Source organism: Phyllostomus discolor, chromosome 10, assembly GCF_004126475.2.
Source record: "Phyllostomus discolor isolate MPI-MPIP mPhyDis1 chromosome 10, mPhyDis1.pri.v3, whole genome shotgun sequence".
Lineage (NCBI taxonomy): Eukaryota > Metazoa > Chordata > Mammalia > Chiroptera > Phyllostomidae > Phyllostomus > Phyllostomus discolor.
In genome coordinates, this window is record NC_040912.2 from 77,435,131 (window position 1) to 77,459,184 (window position 24,054).

The 24,054-nt window shown below is 33.4% G+C and overlaps 1 protein-coding gene across 1 annotated transcript in view; it reads left to right on the plus strand.

Moving 5' to 3' along the window:
- Positions 1 to 24,054, plus strand: part of MKLN1 (muskelin 1) — a 188,616-nt gene that overhangs the window by 63,204 nt on the left and 101,358 nt on the right. The window contains exons 7-8 of the mRNA XM_028525434.2: positions 16,630 to 16,707; positions 18,830 to 18,895. Coding sequence (XP_028381235.1) covers positions 16,630 to 16,707; positions 18,830 to 18,895 — 144 coding nt within the window. The remainder of the gene's footprint in view (positions 1 to 16,629; positions 16,708 to 18,829; positions 18,896 to 24,054) is intronic.

Below are 24,054 nucleotides of genomic sequence, written 5' to 3' on the forward strand. Positions count from 1 at the left end.
GTGGCCAATGTTTTAATCAATCATGTCTACGTAATGGAGCCTCCAAAATAAAAAAAGGACCAAAACAATGGGGTTCAAAGAGCTTTCAGTTTGGCAGACACATCAGGGTGCTGGGAGAGTGGTATGCCTAGAGAGGGCATGGAAGCTGTAAACACACCTGTCCCCAGTACTTTGTCCCATGCTATTTTTCCATTTGGCTCTTCCTGAGTTGTATCCTTTATAATTATCCAATAATAGTAAGTAAAGCACTTTTCCTGAATTCTGTGATCACTTTGAGTTATTGAACGTTGAGCGGAGTCGTGTGAAGCCTTGATTTGTAGCCACTATGTCACAAGTATGGTGGCCCAGAACTTGTGCTTGGCATTTGAAGTGGGGATTGATTGTTTTGTGGGACTGGACTGCATCTTTTGACTTGTGGAATCCCATGCTTACTCCAGGTAGATAATGTTAGCATTAAATTGAATTGTTGGATATCCAGTTGTGCTTAGAGAGTTGCTATAAGGAAAAACCACACAGATTTGATGTTAGATGCATTGTGAGTAAAAGCAGGTTAATGCTCAATATAAAATTTTTGGAATAAAATATGGTGAACATTTTTATAGAAAGAAACAAAGAATAATAGACTTTCTCAGTGCTTTTTATATTTTAATCTTTTTTTTTTAATTTTATTTCAATCATTGTTCAAGTATAGTTTTCTCCCTATTTTAATCTTATCACTGTTACTCAGTATTATTAGTTACTCACTTATCAGGTATTGGTTGAATTTTACAATGGAAGAAAACAGAACTAGTACTGCCTTCTTTATAAATTTAAAGTTAAAATGAGTTGTTTCTAGCTCCCATGAGTTACAACAGCAAACCTTCCTCTCAGCCTTCTATCTTGTTACTGCTTATTTAATTGGTGATGATACTTGCAAATAAATGATTATGTGTGAAACAATATACTTTGGAATATAGACAAAGAGAATGTATATGATTATCCTTCCCAAACCATTGAACTGCGGACAGTAAAAGTATACATGTATGTATGTATGTATGTGTGTATGCATTACAAAGAATGAATTTTATAATTTTTTAATCTTACAGAATGAGAAAGGCACAGTAATTTTGTGGGGTTTTTGTTTTGTTTCAAATCTTCATCTTTAAGGCATGTAATATTTTGTTAAGGTGAAGTAAGCAACAAGACAACAAAAACCATGGACAGTTGATGTAATTATTAGGCTAAAAACATGTTAAAACTGTCTGAACTGTACTCATACTCATTTAAGAAAATTTCTTAAAATCATGTCCAACTTTGACACTACAGAGGTTTAACTTCTCTAGGAAGAAACCAAGTTAGATTGGTAATAACTGTTCTTGAGACTTAGAGCCAAGTTATATTTTTTGACTCCTCAACTGGCTTGCAACAGTGTTTAGTTAATAAACATTCCTTCCAGGGTTGTTCACTTTGCTGCTGACTTCACTGATGATAATTTGTTGGACAAATAAGGAAGTAAACACTGCTGAGTTTTTTGGCTTCTGTTCCATTAAAAACATAGCAGAGAAAGTCAAGGATTTCCTGCCTGCTAAATAGGAAAATCTAGGGAATCAAAAGCATCTTCCCTCAAGCATCTTATCACGGAGGGAATAAAAATTACTTCTAGTATATGTATGTATTACTACACTCTTCAAGTATGGTCTGTATTTTCATTAAGTATCTCTAATTAGCTTCTTATTTGCCTGGAAACATCTCTACATTCCATTTATATAATTCATTAGAGGGGATTCCGGAACCAATCATTGCTGCTTCCCCTCTGACAATGCCAGAGAAAAAAGGTAGAACCCACTGATGATGGGCAACAGTTATCACCTAGGAATAGGAAATTCTCTTATTTCCTACTGAAATAAAAACCTACTTTTGTGAGATAAAGGTGGATTAAAATTTAATTAATAACATTCCAACAGGCTCACTAGTCCAAGTGTTTCCTAAAGTTCAAGTTGAGCTCTTTATTTCTTTTCCTCTTTCCTTTTGTACCTCCTTTACCCTTCCTTCCCTCCTTCCTTCTTCCCCTCCTCTTCTGTTTTTTCTCTTTTATCTGTCCTTTCTTACCCTTTGCTTTGTGCAGTGGTTGTTAATCATATGGCAGGCCTACTTCTCTCTCCTTGAAAGTTTTTTAAGTGATATCTCAAATCATATTAGAGTTACCTTTGTGGCATGGTTTCTAACTGCAAATTTAGTATTGTTAATAGCTGTAGGACTATTTATATTCTATATTTCTTTTTGAGTGAGCATTGGTAGTTTGTGCCTATTGAGGAATACACTTATTTTACCTATTAGTGAATTTATTGGCATAAAGTTGTTCCTAATTTATCCTCTTAATATCTTTATGTCATCTCTTATTGATATTGGTAATTTTTATCTTTTTTTCCTTAGCAGTCTGGCTAGAAAACAATTAATTTTATTTTAAGAAAACAGCTCCTGGTTTCTTTGTTTTGTGTTGCCTTTTCTCCCTCTCTCTCTGATTTTTCTGTTTCTTTCTATTTCATTAATTTCTTCCTTTGTCTTTATTATTTCTTTTCTTCTATATGCTTTGGTTTTAGTTTGCTCTTTTTCAGTTTCATAAAATGAAAGCAGAGACTCTTGACTTGAGATCCTTTTTTAATGTAGGCATTTGATGCCAGGAGTTTCCCCTCTAAGCACTGTATTAATTTTATATCACAAATTCTGCTCTGCTATGTTTTTGTTTTTGTTCAATTTAAAATACATATGTAGAATGACTTATTTTTCTTTCCAACCCTTATGACTTTTTTCCTCTTATATTTAGTCTTTCAGACAGGATACTTAATACAAGGTTGAGATGACATAATGATAGTGGATTTCCTTGTGTATCATGATCTCAAAAGAAATGCTTTCAACATTCCGTTGTTAAATATGATATTTGATCTATGATATTTGGAGATCCTGTGTCACATTCCTAGATTACTAAGACTTTATAAATAGCTAGTGAATTTTACCACTTTTTCTGTTTTTTGTGTTACGATTTTTTTCTTTATTAATATGTGAAATCAGTGATTGATTTGCTAATGTTAAACCTCAGATTACTTAACTTTGTCTTATATTTTTCACTATATTTTGGATATAGATTGACTAATGTTTTGTTAGAAGTCTTCCAGCTATTGTCATTATTAAGATTGGCCTTGTAATTTTTCCTTCTCTCACCTTCCTTTTCACATTTGGTATCACTATTAGGCTAATCTCACATAATGGGTTGAGAAGTTAACCTGTTCTTCCTATCTTCTGAATATGTATAGGATTTGAGTTATTTCTTTCTCACACACTTGGTAGAACTTACCATGGAGCTCTCTGTTGGAATTTGCTTGGGGGAGTATTTTTTGTCTGTCAATTCAATTTCTTTAAATGTTGTAGGATTCTTTAGGATTGTTTGTTTTGGTTGGTTTGATGAGTTATATTTTTCTAGGAATTTGTCATTGTGAATTAAAATTTCAAACTTATGGGCATGAAAATATTCCTAATGTCCCCTCACCTGTTTAATGTTTGCAGGACTTCTTGAGAGGTTTCTTTTTTTATTGTTCCTTTTGTTTTTTCTTTTTCTTTCTGTCACTCTCACCAGAATTGATATCAAGTTCACTGGGGTTTTTTTTTTTGAAGGAACCAATTTCTGGATGGTTGACCCTTCCTGTTATTTTTAATGTCCTTGACTTATGCTATATGTTTATTATTGTCTTCTTTCTCTCTTTGGGATTACTTTGCTGTCTTATTGAGATGGATGCTTAGCTTATTAATTTCCAGGCATTGTTATTTTCCCTTTTAAGGGTACTAATTTTCCTCTGTGGTAGGCAATTAGAAAGATATTAGCAAAGCAAGGATGGTGGGCCAGGTTACCAGGGTGGAAAGCCTTGGGTACCTAGCAACAGGCACAACTGGGCTGGGACCTCACACCCAGGGTAACTTTTCCTACCCTGCCATATCTCTGGTCATATGGTTGGGATCCCCCCCCTGACCTTTTCTCCCCTGGTATGTTACTGGTCTTGGGGGTTAGACACCCCTACCCCTCCCTGTGCTTAGGTGGGGAAGTAATAAAGGAGTGGGAGAACAGCTCTTAAGCATTAAGCCCCCAGGACAAAGAGGTTCTGACTTACCCATATCAAATATTAATACATCTAGGCCTCAGTTGTGTTTCAATCCAGGCCCAGAAAAGCAGCAAAACCAGACGTGACACCATGGCTGATGGCAGGACCAGGTGCATTGACTAATGACCTGGCACCAACCAATCAGTAGAGACCATGACCCTGAAAGGGCACTCTTGGAAAGCTGAGAAATATTCTGTGGGGATCCTCTCCTGAGACCTCTAGATAAATACCCTCAAAGCAGAGGATCCAGTGTGGCTCTCTATGGAGCAGGCTGTGCCTTTCCCCACGCCCTCCCTACCAGGCACTTTTTCCTTGCCTCTGGCTTTCTCTGGAGCTCCAAGGCCCCTTTTTTTGTCTCTGCAAATTGTTTCCTGAGTCCGTTTCTTCTATGCTCAATTCTGCCTGTGTGACTTTCTAAATAAACTTTCTCTTACAGTTTCAGTCTGGACTATAAATTCTTTGTCTTGGCCCCTTAGCCAGATCTCAAGTATCCAGGTGGCTGAACTGAGATCCAGCCTGACTGCGCCGTTTCACCATCAACACCTCTGCTTACTTTTAGTTGTGCTGTGAAGTATTTTTATTTTTAATCCAGCTTAATAATTTTATTATGAAATGATAAGGTTGTTTTGTGGGCTATAGTTATATAAAAATGGAGTTTTCAATTTTCAAGTACATAAAGATATTCTGGTTATTACTTGTTACTGATTTCTGGTGTAAATGAATAGTGGTCGGAATGCATATTCTGTATGATTTTAGTCCTTTGAAATTTGACAAGACGTACTGTATGGCCCACTTTGTTCAATTTTTATAAACGTGAATTCTTTAATTTTGGGGGCACAGTTATATATGTGTCCATTTGATTCAGTTTGCTAAATCATGTTGAATAAATCTTCTTTACCAATATTGGTATTCTGGGTTTCACAATTACTAAGGAAAATGTGTTAATACTTACCACAATGATTATGGAATTGTTTATCCTCTTTTTATAGTTCTGTCAATTTTTGCTTTAAATATTAGAAGACAATATTAAACATATACCATGTTTCTAAACACAAATGTTTTAATCTTTTATTTTGAATTAAATCTGTTTCATTATGAAGTGTATTTATATCTCTAGTAATGTTTTGCCTTGAGTTATAAATTTTTTTACATTAAGACATCTACTTTCATTTGCTAAGTGTTTGCATAACCTATATTTTTCCATCTTTTATTTTCAAGCCTTCTGTATCCTTTTTTGCAAGATGTATCTCCTGGAAATGTAGCTGGGATTTTTTAAAAATATGTCATCTTTTGATTTGACCATTTATTTATGTGATTGAATTGCTGGTTAATGTACACATTTAAACCTACCATTTTACTTTATATACTTTATCATATCCTTTTTTTTCTCTTTGGTTGTCTCTTGTTTATTTGTTTTGTTTTTTTACCTTTTAATCTTTATTTTTCCTTTTTATTCATTTGGAAGTGATACACTCTGTGTATATTTTATTTATGATTAGTCTAGAAATTATGACAAGTATACATACTTATCAAAATTCATCAGTACCTTTTCCCTCTTCCCATATAAGGACTTCATGGACTTGCAGCTCTCACCTACTCACTTCCAGTTCATGTTACTGTTATCCTTTATTTTGAAGTTTGATTCAGAGACCCTATAAAATTGTACTGTTCTTGATTTGTATAGTCAGTGTTCATTCATTTAACCCAAATATTTACTGATTTTTCTCTTCATTACTCTGTGCATCTATGACCTTACAGGTAGGATCATCTTCCTTATGCCTGGAATACTTCCTTTATAGTTTCTTCTAATGTAGATGAACTCTCTGTATGCTTCAAAATTTATTTTCTTTTTTTATTTTTTTTAAGAGTTTATTTATTTAGTTTTAGAGAGAGGGGAAGGGAAGGAGAGAGGGAGAGAAACATTAATTTGTAGTTGCCTCTCATGGACCCCCTGCTGGGGACCTGGCCTGCAACCCAGGCATGTGCCCTGACGGGGAATTGAACCTTGACTCTTTGGTTCGCAGGCCCACGCTCAGTGCACTGAGCTACACCAGCCAGGGCAAGATTTATTTATTTTCTTAAAGGATATTTTGCTGAATATGGAATTCTAGGTTGACATTTTCTTCAAATACATTTTTGGATATTATTCGGATGGTAACCAGTTTTTATTGCTGCTGTCAAGAATGTACTATTATTTTCAACTGTTGCTCCTTTGAATTTAATCTTTTTTCCTAAAGTTGTTTAACTGTTTATCTTTGTTTTAGGTTATTTTAAAGTTATATTAACAGGGCAACTCCAGTGTGGCAGCACTGTTAGCTTTGTGTATTTTGGTTTTCTTTTAATTAAAAGTAAGTTGCCTTTGTCTGTCTTTTATTTCTTTTTCTCATTTTTTTAACAGCACATTTATGTTGAATTCTTTAAGCTCCTTGAAATCCTTTCATCTCATTCCGTTACTGTGTATCTTAGTAGTATGGTCTTACACTCTGGCCTTCATTTCTGTGGTGTTTTCATGTTTTTCTTTCTCTTTGCTTTCAAATCTGACAATTCATGTTTTATTTCCTCTTATCTATCATCTTACCAAATGTTTTCCAACTATTTATATCTCTACTTTCCAACTGTGTACATCTTTAATTTGTGCTGATGTTTTATAGAGAGTGTTGCTTAATTAACTTTTTTTATATTCATGGAAAAGTATTTGACTATTTTCATCTATTACATGCCTGCTTTCTGTCATCGTCGTTGTTAAATCAGGGTCATTTGCCACTTAAAAAATTCTTTTCTCCTTTTCCTTTTTATATCTTTGTATAGCTCTTGAGTTGATTTATTTTTTTAAGTATTATTAATCTTTTTTTGTTTTATTACTCTTTGAGATAAGTTTGTTATGGGTTAGGAGCTAGGGCTGGGTTCTAGGATAGCAACATTTTTGCTTTTCCCTTAGGATACTGTTTCTTCTCAGCAGTACTCAAGGTGCAAACACTTTCCCTCCTCCCCCAACTACCAGACTGGTTTTAGAAAGGGCTTCTTTCCATATTCCTGCCCATTCATGCCTTCCTGCCTTTGTTTATGCTGTATTCCCTTACCCCGATTACTTCCCCTTACATCCCTATTTACTTTTAAGTCACTCTTTAAGGTCCGCTCTTTCAAAATAGCTTCTTTTATTATTTCCGTACCCCAGTTGTGTCCCCCTTGTCTGAAGTCCTGTTAGCCTTTGTGTTCTATTTCTCATTTTGTGCATAAAAGATTGTTAGTTTTCTACTAACTATTGTTCCACATATGACATAATTATCATCGTCATAAATAACATGTATTTGAGGGTGTTACAGTGTGTCATTACTCTTCTAAAACCTATATGTGAATTAATTTATTTAATTCTCATACCTGTCTTCTATGATATTATTGTTGTCCCCATTTAATGAATGAGGATGAATAAGTAATTTGCCTAAGATAACATAGCTCGTAAATGGCAGAGAGCAAATATTTGAATCCATACTCTACCACTATGCTTTACTGTCCTAGTAAATGTTTACTGGTTCAGTTTCCCTATTATTTATTATTGTACTATAACTGCCTTAATTCATGGTTTTTTTTTTTCAGAATTTGAAAAAATTGCTGAAATGCATTATTTAAAAAAATCTGTTTTACCCATTATTATTCTTGAATTATCAAAAGGTTTTTATGCTCTATGTGTTACCTATAAGTGAATTTTTAATTTTTTAATGTGATCTCTGTTTTTATAGCAGTACTGTAATTCTATGATTTTTTTTTTTTTTTGGATCTCAGATGAAGTTTGAACATTTTTTTCTTTTGATAAAAGCTTCCTTCCCCAGTTTTCTTTTTTAACCATGTACATTTTAAGAAACTATTCACTGTTGGAGACAAGAACAATTTGTGCCTAGTTAGGACTGTATGAAATGTCTTTATTTATAATCATCATAGGGAAAAAATAAGGTTGTATTGGACCTGAAGCCTTTAAATAGTTTGAAAATTGTTAGCACCTAGGTCTTAGTGTGCTTTCTTCTATGTTATATTTTTATTTCTTTTTTTATAGCACACTTTTATCAGAGTCTTCTGATTTCCTGCTTTAGATTTTTGTTACAAATTAGACATATGAAATATTAGCAACTGCCTGACTTCCTCTTTAAAACATAGAAGTGATTTTTTAAATGTAGATAGTTCACAGGCATATTTAAGTGCCTCACTTTTTCATTTGTTTTTGAGACTTTCAAAATAGTGTAATGGGTGTTGTCATACTTTTGTAAATTATAATGTCTTTGTTTCAATAGAAAGTCTAAATATATGTATATTTTTTTAGAACAAAAGGTTTTTTTGTAAGAACCTTTCAAGAATTAGAAATGTAGGGGGACATGGTAAGATTGTTTGGGATAGACATGAACTTTCACTGTTTTTAGATCCTGAAAGGGAGTTCCTTTACATTAAAACAAGGTACTAAAAGCAATATATTTTGAAAAAAAATATTTGCTTTAATGTTTCCAGCATTTTTATTGATTGCCTCAAGGATTTTAGCCTTATGACTTTGATTTCCAAAACTTAAACGTCTTCTTTTAAAAAATGAAGTTTCTTTAGCATGAAGAAACTTTTATGGTTTTGAAACATAATTTACTATTTGAAACTTTTATGGTCTTTTATGGTTTTGAAACAATTTACTGTTTAACAAAGTATTAATAAATATTTATATTACTGCTTTTCTTTTTGAAGGTATAAAAGAAGATTCTCAATCATGTTATTTAACTGAAAATAGCAACTAAATGTAAGCTACTCCAGATTTGATCTGGACTGTTTAATGTAAACCCAGTTTCCCTGACAAGAGTCAGTAATGTATATTATAATAGATTAAATGAGGGTCATCTTTGTTATGTTTCTCTGCAAAGTGCAACACAGTTTTTTTTTTTAAATATATTATTTTTTTGTTTGGGGTGGTTAGATGATTTAATATTTTGAAGTGGAAATGTCAAGAAGAGAATGATAGAGTTGGATATTTGTAGTGTAGAGAGATGTGAGAAGGCTGGAATATGTAAGTTTCTAGCTTTTGTGTCTTATATGATGCCATGATTTCTCTAGAAGAAGAGGTATTTTGTTTTTTTTTTTTTTTTTTGGTAGCACAGCTAGCTTCACAAACTGGTCATTGTTTTTATGGAGCCACTTCCAACTAACAGGAATGCTTCTGGTAAGTCTGGAATAATGGCAGTGTTCCAGAGAAGAATCAAAGCATGACAAGGAAACTTTAGCCACAGTAGCCAGTGTCTTAAGAGAGGGATTGCATTTTTTTTCTTTAAATCATTATCGATGTATGTCAACTCCATTAATTTTATTCTTTTATTATCTTGGATTTATTTAATATTGTAGTAGAATGATCTGGTATGGTGAGTTTTATTTCCTAAAGTAGTTTTTTTGTATTTTTTTTTCATTTTGCCATATCTACTATCATAGCATTTTACTTAGATTGCAAGTTAAAAACTAGTCTGATGTTAGATTACTAACTTTATATGTGTGTATCTGTAGTCACATGCAGTCAAGAAGAGTTGAAAAGATTTTGGACTTTGGAATTGGGCTTTATACCTTTTTCTTTAGAGTTAGTTGTTGGGCATGTTATTTAACTTCTCCAAACCTTGATTTTCTAATCTTTACAGTAATTAATAATGACTATTGCATAGGTTTATTTTAAGTAGTAAATGAGTACACCTCGTGGTTCTTCCGCACAGTAGATACTCAATAAAAGTCATTTCTTTCTCTGGTAAGGTCTTTTTAAAAGTTATTTCCAGATTTGATAATGCCGTATCTAAACAATTTTCTTCAGGTTTTCTCTTGGTTTCCACAGAAGAGTAAGAGCTATCAAAAAGAATTGTGTGACTTTTAGACTAGTGAAGACAAAAGAAATTTGTTAGGGAAAGAGAAAGGCATATTTAAAAGTTTACAAAACAATTTTAAAAAGCTATTTGCTTAACTGCTCTCTGTGCACTAGTGTGACTTGTCAGGGCGCCACTAGTACTAGGAATATGTTTTATTGAAAGTAGGATTTCTGTGATTAGATTGTTCAAATATAAGGAACTTAGTAACATTAAGATGACTCAAAGGAAATGACAACTATGTGGCTAGGAAAGTTGCCTATCCCCTGCCTTTTCTTCTATTCCCAGTGCTTATTATATACTGAACATCTCTGATTCTATACTATTAACTGTCATTATTCAAGAGAAGATTAGTTTTATCTACCTAGAGTAAGATCATAATTCTAATAGTTTATGTTTGGAGTACTTTAATATTTTAAATTTTGGAAGTAATACTCTCTGCAAGCCTGATTGTAAATCCTTTGGGTGTATTTGGCCCTCTTTGTCCTCGTTAAAACAAAGTAATGTCCACGTGCAGGCACTGCTTGTAGAAACATGGATGTGTCTAGTGAGCTGGGAAGAATAGATATTTCGGGGTAACAAAAGATGTGAAACTGGCTTATGTTGGTAATAACAATGTGTTACAAAGTTCTCCCAAGGTTCAAAAAATAGTTCCATATATCTAGTTGTTTTGTGGCTTTTCTTCTGGTAATTTTAGTGTTCGATGCAAAAAAAAATTGGAAAAATAGAAAAGTATGAAGAAGAAACTCTCATCAAAAGTCACTGTATTCTTGTCAAAGAAAGTCATTTTTAATGTTTGGATGTATGTCAGTCTTGTATTTTTGCCACCCATGTGCCTGTATATGTATTTACAAAATTATTTTACAAAAATTATATAATGCTTGAGAGTTTGCCTTTTTTTTTTTTTACTTTGGAAATTACAGTATTTTGTTACAACAGTTGTGTTTGATAGAAGAAAAACTGCATGAAACTATTGATGGGTAGATTTAAAGACTTGAATTTTACCTGCTGTGTTTAGCATGACAAAATCAGGGATGGTGTCCTGTATCTGATTAGTACTGTTTCTGTGATCGCTCCTTTTGGAGAATGAGAAATACTTTCCCCAGTAAGATTGTGATTCCTCTTTCAGAATAGTCACAGAAGGTTGAAGGGCACAGAGAGATAAGAGACTTTTCTAAGAGGGAACATAGGGTGGAGTCAGCCAGACACACGCAGTTGTAGTAAATATATTGCTTCTAACAGTGGTGAAATTCTAGAGTGCCTGAATTTGGAAGAAACTCAGTCCCTAAGCAACTCTGAAACACCATTTTTTCAGATGAGGAACTTACTTGACTTATCGAAAGTTGTGTACTAGTTAGTGTAACTAGGTAGTATGGGAGATAATGTAGTGGTTGCTCTTAAATAGTGTGAAATTTATTACTTTTCTAAATTTCTCTATTTTTGCTTTGTATTTTTCATGTGTACAGTTTGCTTCTTTCTCAGTTTTCTACTCATTTCTGTATATTCCCATACTGTACATTTTCTGTCTTCTCTCCTTTAGCCATTATGTAGAATTAGTGTATATTTTAAAATCATCACCTTTATTGAGTACTGTTATCTACTCTGTTTAAGGTTTCGTAAGTACTAGTATTTAACTTTTATGTGTCTTTCTCAAAACTGAATAAAAGTTAATTACTATGTTTTATTTCCATATAATTCTAAGTTTATGATTAATATTTTTTACTATAATCTTACCTTTACTATTATTAGGAGCTCCACAACATTTTATCTGAAGAAAGGATTTCCACTCTTGTAATGGGAGAAGAGTATTAGTCAAAATAAGCTGAATGGGGCAAAAATTGTCAGAAAAGCCCATGGGGAGTAAATTATATTATAGAAACACTCTCACTAAAATAAGTTGTGAACCTACTTGTTCCTGTTACTTTACCAATTAAAATATAAAATCTGATTTATCAGTTATAACTTTAAAAGGAAATAACATTAGAACTTTCTTTTTATAAGGATTTTGAGGCGTTGGCTGCAACCATGGTGCCTGTTAGAGGGGTGGGGGTTGAAGGGACAACACTCCACCCCAGAAGGGTGGGTACCTCGGAATGAAGCCGGGGTTGTAAGACCGTGGGGGCCATGACGGAGGGGAAGGGTTGGATGCTGGTCAGGGGGTGCCACTGAGGTGGCAGGTCCTCGGAGACGGGTCTGGACATCACGCTGCACCCAGTCACCTCCAGTCCGCAACACCAAATGCCAGTGGAGGTGCATCTCCAGCACGGTGAAGGATTTGGGGGCAGAGTATTCGGGAGGTCATAAAGGGGTCCAGCTCTTCAGATTGTTGAATGTCTATCTAGAACAGGAACAGAGATTCCAACCTCGAGAAAAATGGCCGAGCTTGATTGAGGCTACTGATAAAACACTTTGTGTCCAAGATTGAGAAATGCCACCGGAGAAGAGATTCTTGGCTCTTATGAAGATGAAACTTAAACATTTGTCTTGCATTGGAATCTTGTTTTTTTGCTGGCTGCTAGAATAGTTGAAGAAGAATGCAGTATTTCCATCCACTCATGATGTAATCTGGATTAGTCAGTGCAAATGTACTGCCTCTGACATAAAATGGATGGGAAAAATAATTTCATAAAAATTGCAGTATGAATTGGAAGCTTCTACTGCCTTTAACTTTTTGCATTTAAGCCATACTGTTGTACTTTGTCATACTTCAGAAAGGGAGGAAATAGATAAACTAGACGCTCATTTGAAAGCTTACAACGGTTGACTTACCTTTTCAAAAGCAAAATCCATTTATATTAGCTTTGTGCCTTCTCAATTTGGAAGTAGAAACTTTGAAATCCATTGAATTACTGAAATTTTTCCTGCTTGTTACAAAACATTCCAAAGTTAATAACACCGAATAAATTTACTGGAGGGAGTTAGTTTCTAAAATGCTTAGCCGAATATTCTCCTGAATGTTGCAAACCCTATCTTAAGAAACTGGTTTGGGTTGTTTCAAGGCACACAGCTGAAAACCTCCACAACAGCTACTGCAGTGTCCCTGGGCTGCCAACAATACCAGGAGGAGGTTGTTTTGGTGCAAACGAAAGTGAGGATTCTTGTGAAAATATGAGTTGTGGAGAGTCTCAGTCGCTCTCCTTCCTGTGATCAAGAGTGCCCTTTCTTCTACAGCTTCAAAGTAGCACAGGCATTGTGCTTTCCATCTTAGAAATCAAATTGTTCTATGTCAGAATTTAAAGCATGTGTCCGGTTTTAAAGCAATAACCGGGGGAATAGGTAGTTTTCTGGTCCAGCCCCTATCTAGGCAGGAGTTGCATAGACTGGAGTATACCTACTTTCTATTTATTATCCAGGTCAGATCTGGCCTATTTTCACATTTAATCCTAAACCTTCAAATGGGTTTGTGCCTCTCAAACAATTAACAATACTCTAGACATTAGACTCGATTTTTCTCATTGGTTAGATAGTTGGGAGAGGAGGGAAGGTACTGATACCTTCAATTTATTGCTTTTTAAGAATTTTTAAAGATGAATAGTATAGCCCATCTTAAACCTTTTGTAAAGCTTCAGGTGTCTTTATTTAAACAGCTTGGGAGTGGACCAGTGCTTCCTTAGCAGGGAAGATGGATAATCCTTTAATGGTTTATCTTAAATCTCTCCTTTTCCCCATTCTCAAAACAGAGAATATACTCTTAAATGTTAAACACTTCTGTTGTTGTTTTTTCAAATGTTCGCTTACTATCTGATGCAGACTCTGTAGACTTAGGAATTATAATATTGCCATTTCTGTGAATTTTAGTATGTAATGTATTAGCTGAGGTGTCTGCTAAAGCAGAAATAATCAACAGGCTATGGTTGTTAGATAATTGCATTTCTAATGCCAAAGTATTGTCAGATTGTAATAACATTTTAATATTATTAAAACAATCCATAATCTGCTAGTTTTGCATGCACCTGTATGAAAGCAATTCAGGAAGTTAAACAGAACTAGTTAACTGTGGAATTGACAAATGTTGATCTAGTATAACATTTTATCTCATTTTTTGTATATTAAAAAAGTCTGCATGATTACTTTTACTTCCTTTGTAATTCACATTTCAAAAATAATGGTAATAGTATGTGGGTGCCAAGACTGAGTATGAAGTAAAAATACTAAACAAAACTGTGTGCAGCATTATAGTTTTAGATACATCTGTGTGGTGGTACAGCCATGAGAATAGGGATGTATAAACTCTGTAACACATGAAATTATGTACAGAGAACTTTTTAAACTTTATAAACCATATGAAAATGTAAATCTTAAAAAATGTAAAAATACTGTATTTTTTATCTTATGTGTGACAGTCTAGTAACTGCATGTAAACATAGTATATTGTGTATTCTGTACTATAAATCAAACATGATTTATTTTTTTTTAGTGGTAAGTCAGCATCCATTGGATGTTTTCTGAAGTGGATTTTTAAAGTAATAACTGATTATAACTCAAAATAAAAATATCAATGAATCATTAAAAAAAGAATTTTGAGCCCTGGCTGGGTTCTCAGTTGGTTAGAGCATTGTGATCCCAGGTCAGGGCATATACAGGAATCAACTAACAAACACATAAATAAGTGGAATGACAAATTGATGTTTCTCTTTCTCTCTCCCACTTCCCCCTCGCCCCCCTGCTCAAATCAATAAATAAAAATTTAACAATAAAGAATTTTGAACAGTACCAAAGGCAAAGAAAAAGAGAAACTAGATGAGTATATGGATGGAAGTTTCTGTTAAAGCCATCTGAAAAAGCTTGGAAGGGTGTGGTTACCACTGAGCTTCGTAATTACCCAGAAAAGAGATTAGGGAGATTTGTGTATATTACAGTCTCTGGTGAGTATACAAGTAATGAAGAACAGACAGTTTTACTTCAATGTTCTTTAGAGACATATTTGCTTTCAGTGAGTAAGCAAAAGGGAAAATCTTTACTCAGATTGAAATCAGAATCCAATGAAAGAATTTATCATAAAGTGAACTAAGTTACCTGTTTTGGCTCCCATAAAAGAAACCCTAGTTTGAATGGTAATGAAATATCACATAACAAGGAGTCCATAGGTAGTTTTCATGGTTGGTCGACTCTGTGATCCAGTTTCTGTATCTGGTCTCTCATCATTATAGAATTGACTTCATTTTTATGCTTCTACATATTGTCTGTAGTGTTTGTGTACATTGTATACAGATACAAAAATTTATAGAAGAATAAAAGTAGTTTTTTCTTCTCTGTATGTTTCTTTAGCCACTATTGTGTTCCATATCTTTCTTAAATTAATCTTTGGCGAGGGGCATGGGATTAAGGACTGATCATTATTTGGGATAGAATGGATGTACATGGAGGAGTTCAGGCTCCATGACCGTCATAGTAACTAGTGTAACAAATCCTCTTAAGAAGTAGATTAAGAATTTATTGATATGTGGTCTTGGTTAGGAGATATGTGCTTTTGGTTAAGTTTCTTAATTTTTCTACACATCTCCCCATCTGTAAAATTTAGGTGATAATGCCTAGTTCATAAGGTTGTTTTCAGAATTAAATCAAATAATTAAGATAGTATAGATTCTAACATTCTAACATTCTAACATAGTAAGTATGCAATAATATACTAATTTCTTTAACTGGTACTTTTATCTCTGTGTAATTTTATACTAAAAGAAAACTGTGAAAATGGCATTTTCACTTTAAAAGATTAGTTTTGATTTTTCCTGAAGATATAAGGGCCTAAACCAAAGTTGTTGGAGCTCCTGTTTTCTTCTTTAGTCTTCTTATACAAGGGAGACTCCCCCAAAACTGGTATTTATTTATGAAAAATTATGTATTTATTCTTACATGTTTAAACTTCAGTGACCTTCAGAGTACTCTCCATTTGATGCAATATGCCTATTGAGATATTTTCTCCACCGCTCAAAACAGTTTTTGAACTCGTTGATTTTGATGCCTTTTAGTGCTTCTGCTGTTTTTTGTTTCACCTCTTCCACATTGGCAAAATGTTTCTCTTTGAGGACTTTTTTCAACCTGGGAAACAACAAAAAAAGTTGCTCGGGGCAAGATTGGGTGCATAGGGAGGGTGGGGCACCAGGGTCATGTATTTTTTGGTCAAAAGCTGCTGAACACTCAGCATGGTGTGGGCAGGTGCACTCATAAATCACCCATCATGAAGTGTGCAAATATGTTGAAAGAGTCTTCAAAAAAAAATTCACTGAAACCAAACTCAGCCTCTCACAACAACGCCAGTTGGTACACTGATACAGATGGGGTTCTAGAACACCCATCTAGCGAGGGAAGCCTGTATTGCAAGGGGCCTGCCCTCCAGAAGATAATTCCAGGTTTTTTTTGAAATTATAGAAGTAGCAAAAATGGGGAAAGCATAGTAAGTTTAATATGCGCTGCCATTAAAACAATTTTTACATGGTTGTGTCAACTAATATTTTACTTTTTGTATTGAGGTAGCATGAAAACTGAGTGACTTATTTTATGAAAATGTGCTATTGTGTTAATGACATATTAGTAATTTCCCTTAATGTAGGCTTCTACATTTTTGTCTTTTTTGCTACAATAAAAAACGTAAACTGGTTAAAGTGTAATTCTCTCTTATTCTTTGATATTTGCAGATGGCTTGTTCAATCAGTATATCAGTCAACAGGAATATAAGCCACGATGGAGTCAAATCATTCCCAAAAGCACCAAAGGTAAGCGCTGCCTTCTAGGTTGTGGGCGCTTTTGCTGTAATGTCTCATTTTCACTTTTCCTACAGTAGCTCGAGTTTCACAGTGCTCTGTTAATGAAGAGCAGGTGTTTAAAATAAGACATAGGTTCCTTAACTAGATGGCAGGTTTAATTTATGATGTTAAAATTTTTTTAAACTCTTTATTTTACTGCTATAACAGAAGATTGGGCAGTTTTACATAGAATGCCATCATGAGCTACTTTTATAGAGACACTGTAAAATTACAGGTCATTGTGTTACAATGCCAGACATGTTCCTGAAAAACCTTAAGTTCTGCAGAATTGTCCACTAAAGCTAATAAGGCTCATGAGAATAATGTAAATGGGCATACTATTCTAGATCTTTGGAATTTTATAACCAGGTACTAATAACAATGAGAGTGGTAATTCTAATAAAAATAAATAATATTAGTATAGTTAAATTTCTGCAGGCACTTATATGGAACATCATAATGACTTTGGAGTCTTAAACTGTAGGGCTCATGCTGCTTTCTTTGAATGTATTTGCTTCCAATAAAAGCTGTTTTAATCATAACTTGATCTAGGGTATAGTTTTCTTCCTTCATCCATTTTTTCAGAGGGGGGAAATTTTTTCACCTTATCTTCACTCATTGCTCTGCCAGTTGGTTAACATAGTAGAAAAGGTAGCAGTTCTTTAATGAAACTACTTACACTAAAAGAAGGCAGTTCTATGGATATTCACCTTTTTCCTATGGTCTTCATATATTGATGGCTAAGGGCTTCTCTTTAATCATGAGAAAGCTTTCTTCTGATAGTGTTGAACATTAATATACTGGAGAAAATTGCCGTGAGCTTCTATAATTTCTGTTATGGATAGCATTCTCCTATTTTATGAGTCATATGTGAGGTAATTTTCTTTAAAGAAATAGATGTTATAACAAACAGACTATAATTGTGTATTTGAAAACTAATGGATTAAATATATAAAATACAAACATATCAACAATAGATTCATTTTTCTTAATATGTTTTTGCAAGTGCCAATACTTACTGGGGGAAGAGGGAAGGAAAGGACAAAACTTCAGTGATAACGAGCTGCAAAATCAAAATCTAACTATTAGAAAGAAGAAGGAATTTGCAGAGAACTTTTGAATGATTGCTCTTGAATATACTAGTAATGAAAAGCTTTGGTTTTGATCTTATTCTTTATGTATAAGAACTAACATTTTAGTCTTTTTCATAGTACCCCTGTGAAATTAGTAAAAAGTTGGGTGTTTCCTGTTTTACATAGGAGGAAATATACTTTGTATATTTTACAAAGAAAGTTATTAGCCAAAGTAATATATTTCAATTAATGTGAAAGCTATTAAAAAACCCTTCAGTTTTCTGGTTTATATCAGGGTAAGACTTTAGAATCCTATAACCTGTTGAATTATTGATATGAAGTTATATCTTCATTTATATTAAGATTTGGTATAAAGTAAGATTATTAGTTATAAGTTTAACAATAGTTTTCTCCTACAGATGTTTAAAAGTTTCACTGATGGAAATATCAATCAAAGGAGAGCAGATCTTACATGTTCTCAGTCAGTACTCATATAAAATAGTGATCTATTGGATGCGAACTATTTTCTGAAATATTGACACAAAGTTAACACAGTAAGAACATTATTAGTATAAAACTTAATAACATCTTAGCTTTAGGTAGCTGGTTTTATGAATTTTAAAAACCCATTCTACTTATAAGCTATGCCTTGATTATACACCTGATGTGTAATTCTGTAATTGTTTTCCACCTTCACTTTCTTACTTCAGTAGTTTAAAGTTATCTTGTCTTAGGTTTTTGTGGAATATTCTGTGTCTTTGCTGGTTTATGGCATTGGTCATAAATACATTGAAAATAGCTTCCAATTGCATTAATAGCCTGAAAGCAATTGGTAAAAAGAGCAAGATAATTATTATAAGCCCAGCTGTTAGTTATATTATTTTTTGAATCTTTTTACTTAATAATATTGAAAGAATAAGTACCTGTTATTTTTACTAGTCATTACAGACTATATGTTACTCGGGTTTTCTGGTTGTTCTATATTATCCCTTTATGAGAAAATACTGTTTCTATTTCAGGTGATGGAGAAGATAACCGACCAGGAATGAGAGGAGGCCATCAGATGGTTATTGATGTTCAAACAGGTGAGGGATACTTGAAATGGAAAGCAAATTTTAAAAAAATTATGCATTTTTAATTATCAGATAAACATGAATATACTTTCCATTCATTATAAAGGTTAAATGTTATTGGCCATAACCTAGTAGCAGAGAAAATAGGCATTGGCCATGGGTACAATCTAAACTAGGCAGTGACTCAAGAGGAGAAGAGGCTGCTACACAAATGGAATTAGATAACCTAAAAGAAATGTAATGTGTAGCCCTTTATAGCTGTGTGTGTAAGTGATTTTATTTGTATCTGATATTCATTGTAAACTGATATATTTCTAGATTTTCAGTGCATTTATATTTTAATGCCATACTCTGGGAATTACAGTAATAAAACAGATTTACGATACATTTTTAGCGGGAGAGACTACCAAATTAGTAGGTTAAGCGTTGGTGGATCCGTTAATTGCTAAACACTGTTCACAAGCCTATAAATAATTTATTTTAGTTATTTTATTTTGTTGCCTTTTAAATTTTAATCTATAATTTGGTATTGAAAATTTTCCTTAGATTCTTACAGGCTAGGACAGCTTAAATACCATTATATTTAGAGGTTAATGCTAAAATTATAATAGGTTTCAAATTACCATCTTGAAAAGCAAATAATACCAAGAATTTACTAAGATTTTAGTTTGTTATTGGATTTTAGACAGCTATGCTACATAGAGTGCCAGTATTCATCCAAGTAATATTTTACGTTTTCCAGTGTAATTCATTTCTGTTGTGTTATGCTCACTCGTAGTGTTTCAGGAATAAATAAATTGTTTTGTAGATCATAAAATAATTAAGAGTAAAAATTATTTTAATGTAGATAATCTTCTAGATATTAATGTATTTTCACAAATATTTTGTAAATAACAAGAAATTATAATATTTTATTTAAAATTAACTGTTCCCACTCTAAGACACATCATGACTAAAATGCTGAAGCTTAAAAATAGGGAATCTTAAAAGCAGTAGGAGAAAAGCGGTTAGTTACATACAGGAAAGTTCCCATAAGACTGTCAGCTGATTTCTCAAAAGAAACTTTACGGGCAAGAAGGGATTGGCAATATTCAAAGTCATTGAAAGCAGGGACCTACAGCCAAGACTGCCATACCCATCACAGCTATCATTTAGAGTTGAAGGGTAGGTAAAGAGCTTCCCTGACAAGAGAAAAAAAAGAGTTCATCATCACCAAACCATTATTATATAAAATGTTAAAAGAACTTATTTAAGAAAAAGAAGATCAAAACTATGAACAGTAAAATGGCATAAAATACAAAGCTAACAACAATTGAATCTAAAAAGCAAACTAAACAGACCGAAGAACAGAGACAGAATCATGGATATGAAGAGCATTTTGATGGTTGCTGCATGGGAGGGGGTATGAGGGAATGGGAGGGGATTAAGTACAAATAGGTAGTTACAGAGTAGCCATGGGGATGTAAAGTACATTGTAGGATTGAGTAGCCAAAGAACCTATACGCATGACCCATGGACATGAACAATGGTGTGGGGATGGCCTGAGGGAGTGGGGAGTGCTGGGTGAAGAAAGCAAAAGGTAGAAAAATTGGAACAACTGTAATAGCACAATCAGTAAAATATAATTTAAAAAATTAAATTACCTACTAAATTGGTATTACCTGTGAACTTGTTTGGCAATATTATTAGGGTCTCTAGAAAAGGTTCATTTCAAGACCTAGGGATTTGCTTTCCTGATCTTGGCCCTCTCTTCCCTCCCACAGAAATAGGCTTCACTCCTCTGCAGAGTCCTAGACATCTAGGCGTCTTGTTTTTTGCCTGAGAGTCCAATACATATGCTTATTTCTTAAAGAACTGGATGTATGTACAAATATTTTTAATCTGGAAAAATGAAATATTTGATGAAAATAGAGATGAAACTTTGTGTGTAGACTGTCTTCAGTAGCTTTTTTCCTCTTTCGAACATACAGTGGAATTTATAATGCCTTTTTTATTTCTCAGTGAGAACTAAAAATATTACTCAACTCTTTTTAAAAAGTATGACAATAATATACTGAAGAAGGGTGTTTATTTGAAAAAGCTCTGCTAGACAAAATGCTGCTTTTTTAAAATGTGAAAATAATGTGGTTCACTTTTTATTTGAAGCTCACCTCTTTAGGGAACAGAAGCAATTTGTACAGTGTTTACTGTATTGATTATTGTACAGTAGGTAAAGTGCATGTGTAAGAGAAAATTTGCCTCTTATCTATAATCCATGACGCTTGAAAATAAAACAGATTCAAACAATAATCAGATGTTACGACAGAACTTAGAATGAGCAAGTCATGAAGATTAAAAGCTAATTATTTGGGTCAGGGATCCTTGAAGTGAAATAATTACAGCACAGTGATAAAGTTCCAAGTATTTTTCTGTAATGCCTTTGATTTATGCATTAAGGATAGGATTTCAGCAAACTCTTGATTGTCAACATCCCTAACTCCATTCTCTTTAAAAAAACAATCTCAAGGAAAGGGAAAGAGTTGTTTGAGTATTTACTTCTTGTGCTTTAGGAATAATAATTACAAGAAGGCATACCAAGAATAACTATTACAGTTATGGATATTACTCCAGGTGGAATGATTGAAACAATGATCTTTTTTTGATAACTTTTGAGGATAGGGTAACAAAGTCTACAAAGAAAAATTGACCTGCATCTGGACTTCTAGTAGCAGCAGCAGTTCATAAAGAGTAATAGAAGTACTTTGGAAATATATTTTTAAGCACATATTTCTGCCGTGGAAGATTTAGGATTTATCCAGGACACGGATTTTTATTTAGAGCCATTTTGTATCTGCTTCAGTGCTTTCTAAAAAACTTTCTGGATGTTGAATATTTACTTTATTTAGTCCCATGGGTGATGATGAAACTAGATTTTCAGACTTTAACTTAAAATTTAGTATAACTAAATAATCATAGATGGTCAATTAATATGAAGTTGCCCCTAACTCAAATAGGCTTAAATACTAACTGTGCATGAATATTGAGATTGCAAGGATTAGCCAAGCAAGTAATTCTTTGTCTGAGTAATAGGGATGGTGTGCAAAACATCTTGGTGTGGGATTCTTCCTTTGGTTTTTAAAAATGTTTAAATGATATGTTTCAAAGAAGGTGCTACTTCAGACCTCTCATCTTCATTTTGTTATCTTGAAACAGGAATTGGGGCGGAAGTGATCATTCTTTTTAAATTTGTTGTTGACCATTGAGGGGAATACTAGGACACACACCAAAATTTATTGACATTCATTATGTCTGGGTGGTAGTTACCAGTGGTTTTAAATTTTCTACTTTAGAATGCAGTATCAAAATTTTCTATGATTAATAAATATTATAAGTTGCAGAAAATATCAATTTCCAGCATTCCTTTTAAGAAGGAATTGTATTTATTTGGAAAGGTGCTGTAGAATGCTGAGAAGAACTAATTATAGAAGGAACTATTCTTTGCAATATACTAAGAACTTGCTTGTTTTATTATAGTATATATATATTGCTTTCTTAAAGCTGTATTTATCATTACCTTAGGATCTAGGTAGAAAAATTAGAAGTTTTATAGAGCTTTGCATTCTTTAGGGTAACATTTAATGCTTTCTGCGTTTAATTTGGGTACAAGAGCAGAAACTGCATATACTTGGAATATTTTTTTCTAGAAATCCTTCTATTTCTATTATAAAACTATTAATAGCAGGATTTACCAAGGCACTTTTATATACTTTAGGTATGTATTTCATCATGGATGTACCAGTGCACTCTTAAACAGGTTGATCTTAATTATCTTCAAAGAGATTATGGTTTTTGTAAATCTTTGAAAGAACCTTGATGTAACAGCTGGGGTTGAGTCTGTGGGAACAGTGTGTGTTATCTGCCTGCACATGTGTGGTAGACACACCGGGACGTGCGTCCTCCTCACTTTTCTACTGTCTTTTTATTTGATCCTGGATGAGTTTTCATAATAATGATAAAAATGGGAATAATAAGTTGTAGTGAGAGTTAAAGGAAATAATATATTTTATATATAAAGTATGTATCATTTATATATTTTTATATGTAACATTAATATATAGTATATACTGATTAGGTCTGTTGTTTTTGACAGAATCTCACAGTGGAAATATTTTTAAATAACTTAAAAATTTGAAAAATGATTTAAAACAACTTGAAAAGGCCATGTGGCAGGAAAAACAATAACTTACCCAGTATTTATGTGGTATTTTTATTTCATCTTGTATATATATTGTCCAAATTTTAGAAAGGAACGGAAGCTGTAAGTATACTTAGAATTTTAGAATTAAAAAAAAATTAAAACCCCACCTAACAATTATGTTGATAGCCCTGGCTAGTGTGGCTCAGTGGATTGAATCCTGGCCTGCAAACCAGAGGGCCCCTGTCTGATTCCCAGTCTGGGTATAAGCCTGGGATGCAGGCCAGGTCCCCAGTAGGGGGTGTGTGAGAGGCAGCCACACATTGATGTTTCTCTCCCTCTCTTTCTCCCCACCTTTCCCCTCTCTAAAAATAAATAAATAAAATCTTTAAAAAAAATACAATTTTGTTGATAGAGCAGTAGGTAGCAGTAATAAATAATGATTTTTCCCCAAGTAGAGTTTGGAGAACCTGGAATTTTTATCTTTATAAAGTTGGAGCCTAAGTAGTGAAATAGAATTTAGAGAAGCCCCATTGGTAAAGTATGCTTGTGCATCTTGAAGGTTTCCAGAGGGAGGGCTCTTAATCTGTTCAGTTTATATACAAAATTTTGTTTGTACATTTTTCTGGGAAGATAGAATCCATGAATTCAGATCCTCAAAGGGAATGTTCACTCAAAAAGTTAAGGATACCTCTACTAGAGTAAAACTTCATCAAGTTCATTACTTGTTCCTTTTAAAGTGGATTGTATTTCAGAGCAATTATTGCTTCATAGTGTTTCATGTGGCTTGTTTTCTTAAATATTAAAAACTTAATAGTACCTACATTTTCTTTCCCTTTTTTAGTTTATAGTTTTTTTCCATTTGCTACAACTCTAAGAATAATTTTAGAAAGTACAGGATGACATAAATTTTACTATTTAATTTTCAAATCTTTCTTCCAAGCCCTGACTGGCGTAGCTCAGTGGATTGAGCGCAGGCTGGGAACCAAAGTGTCCC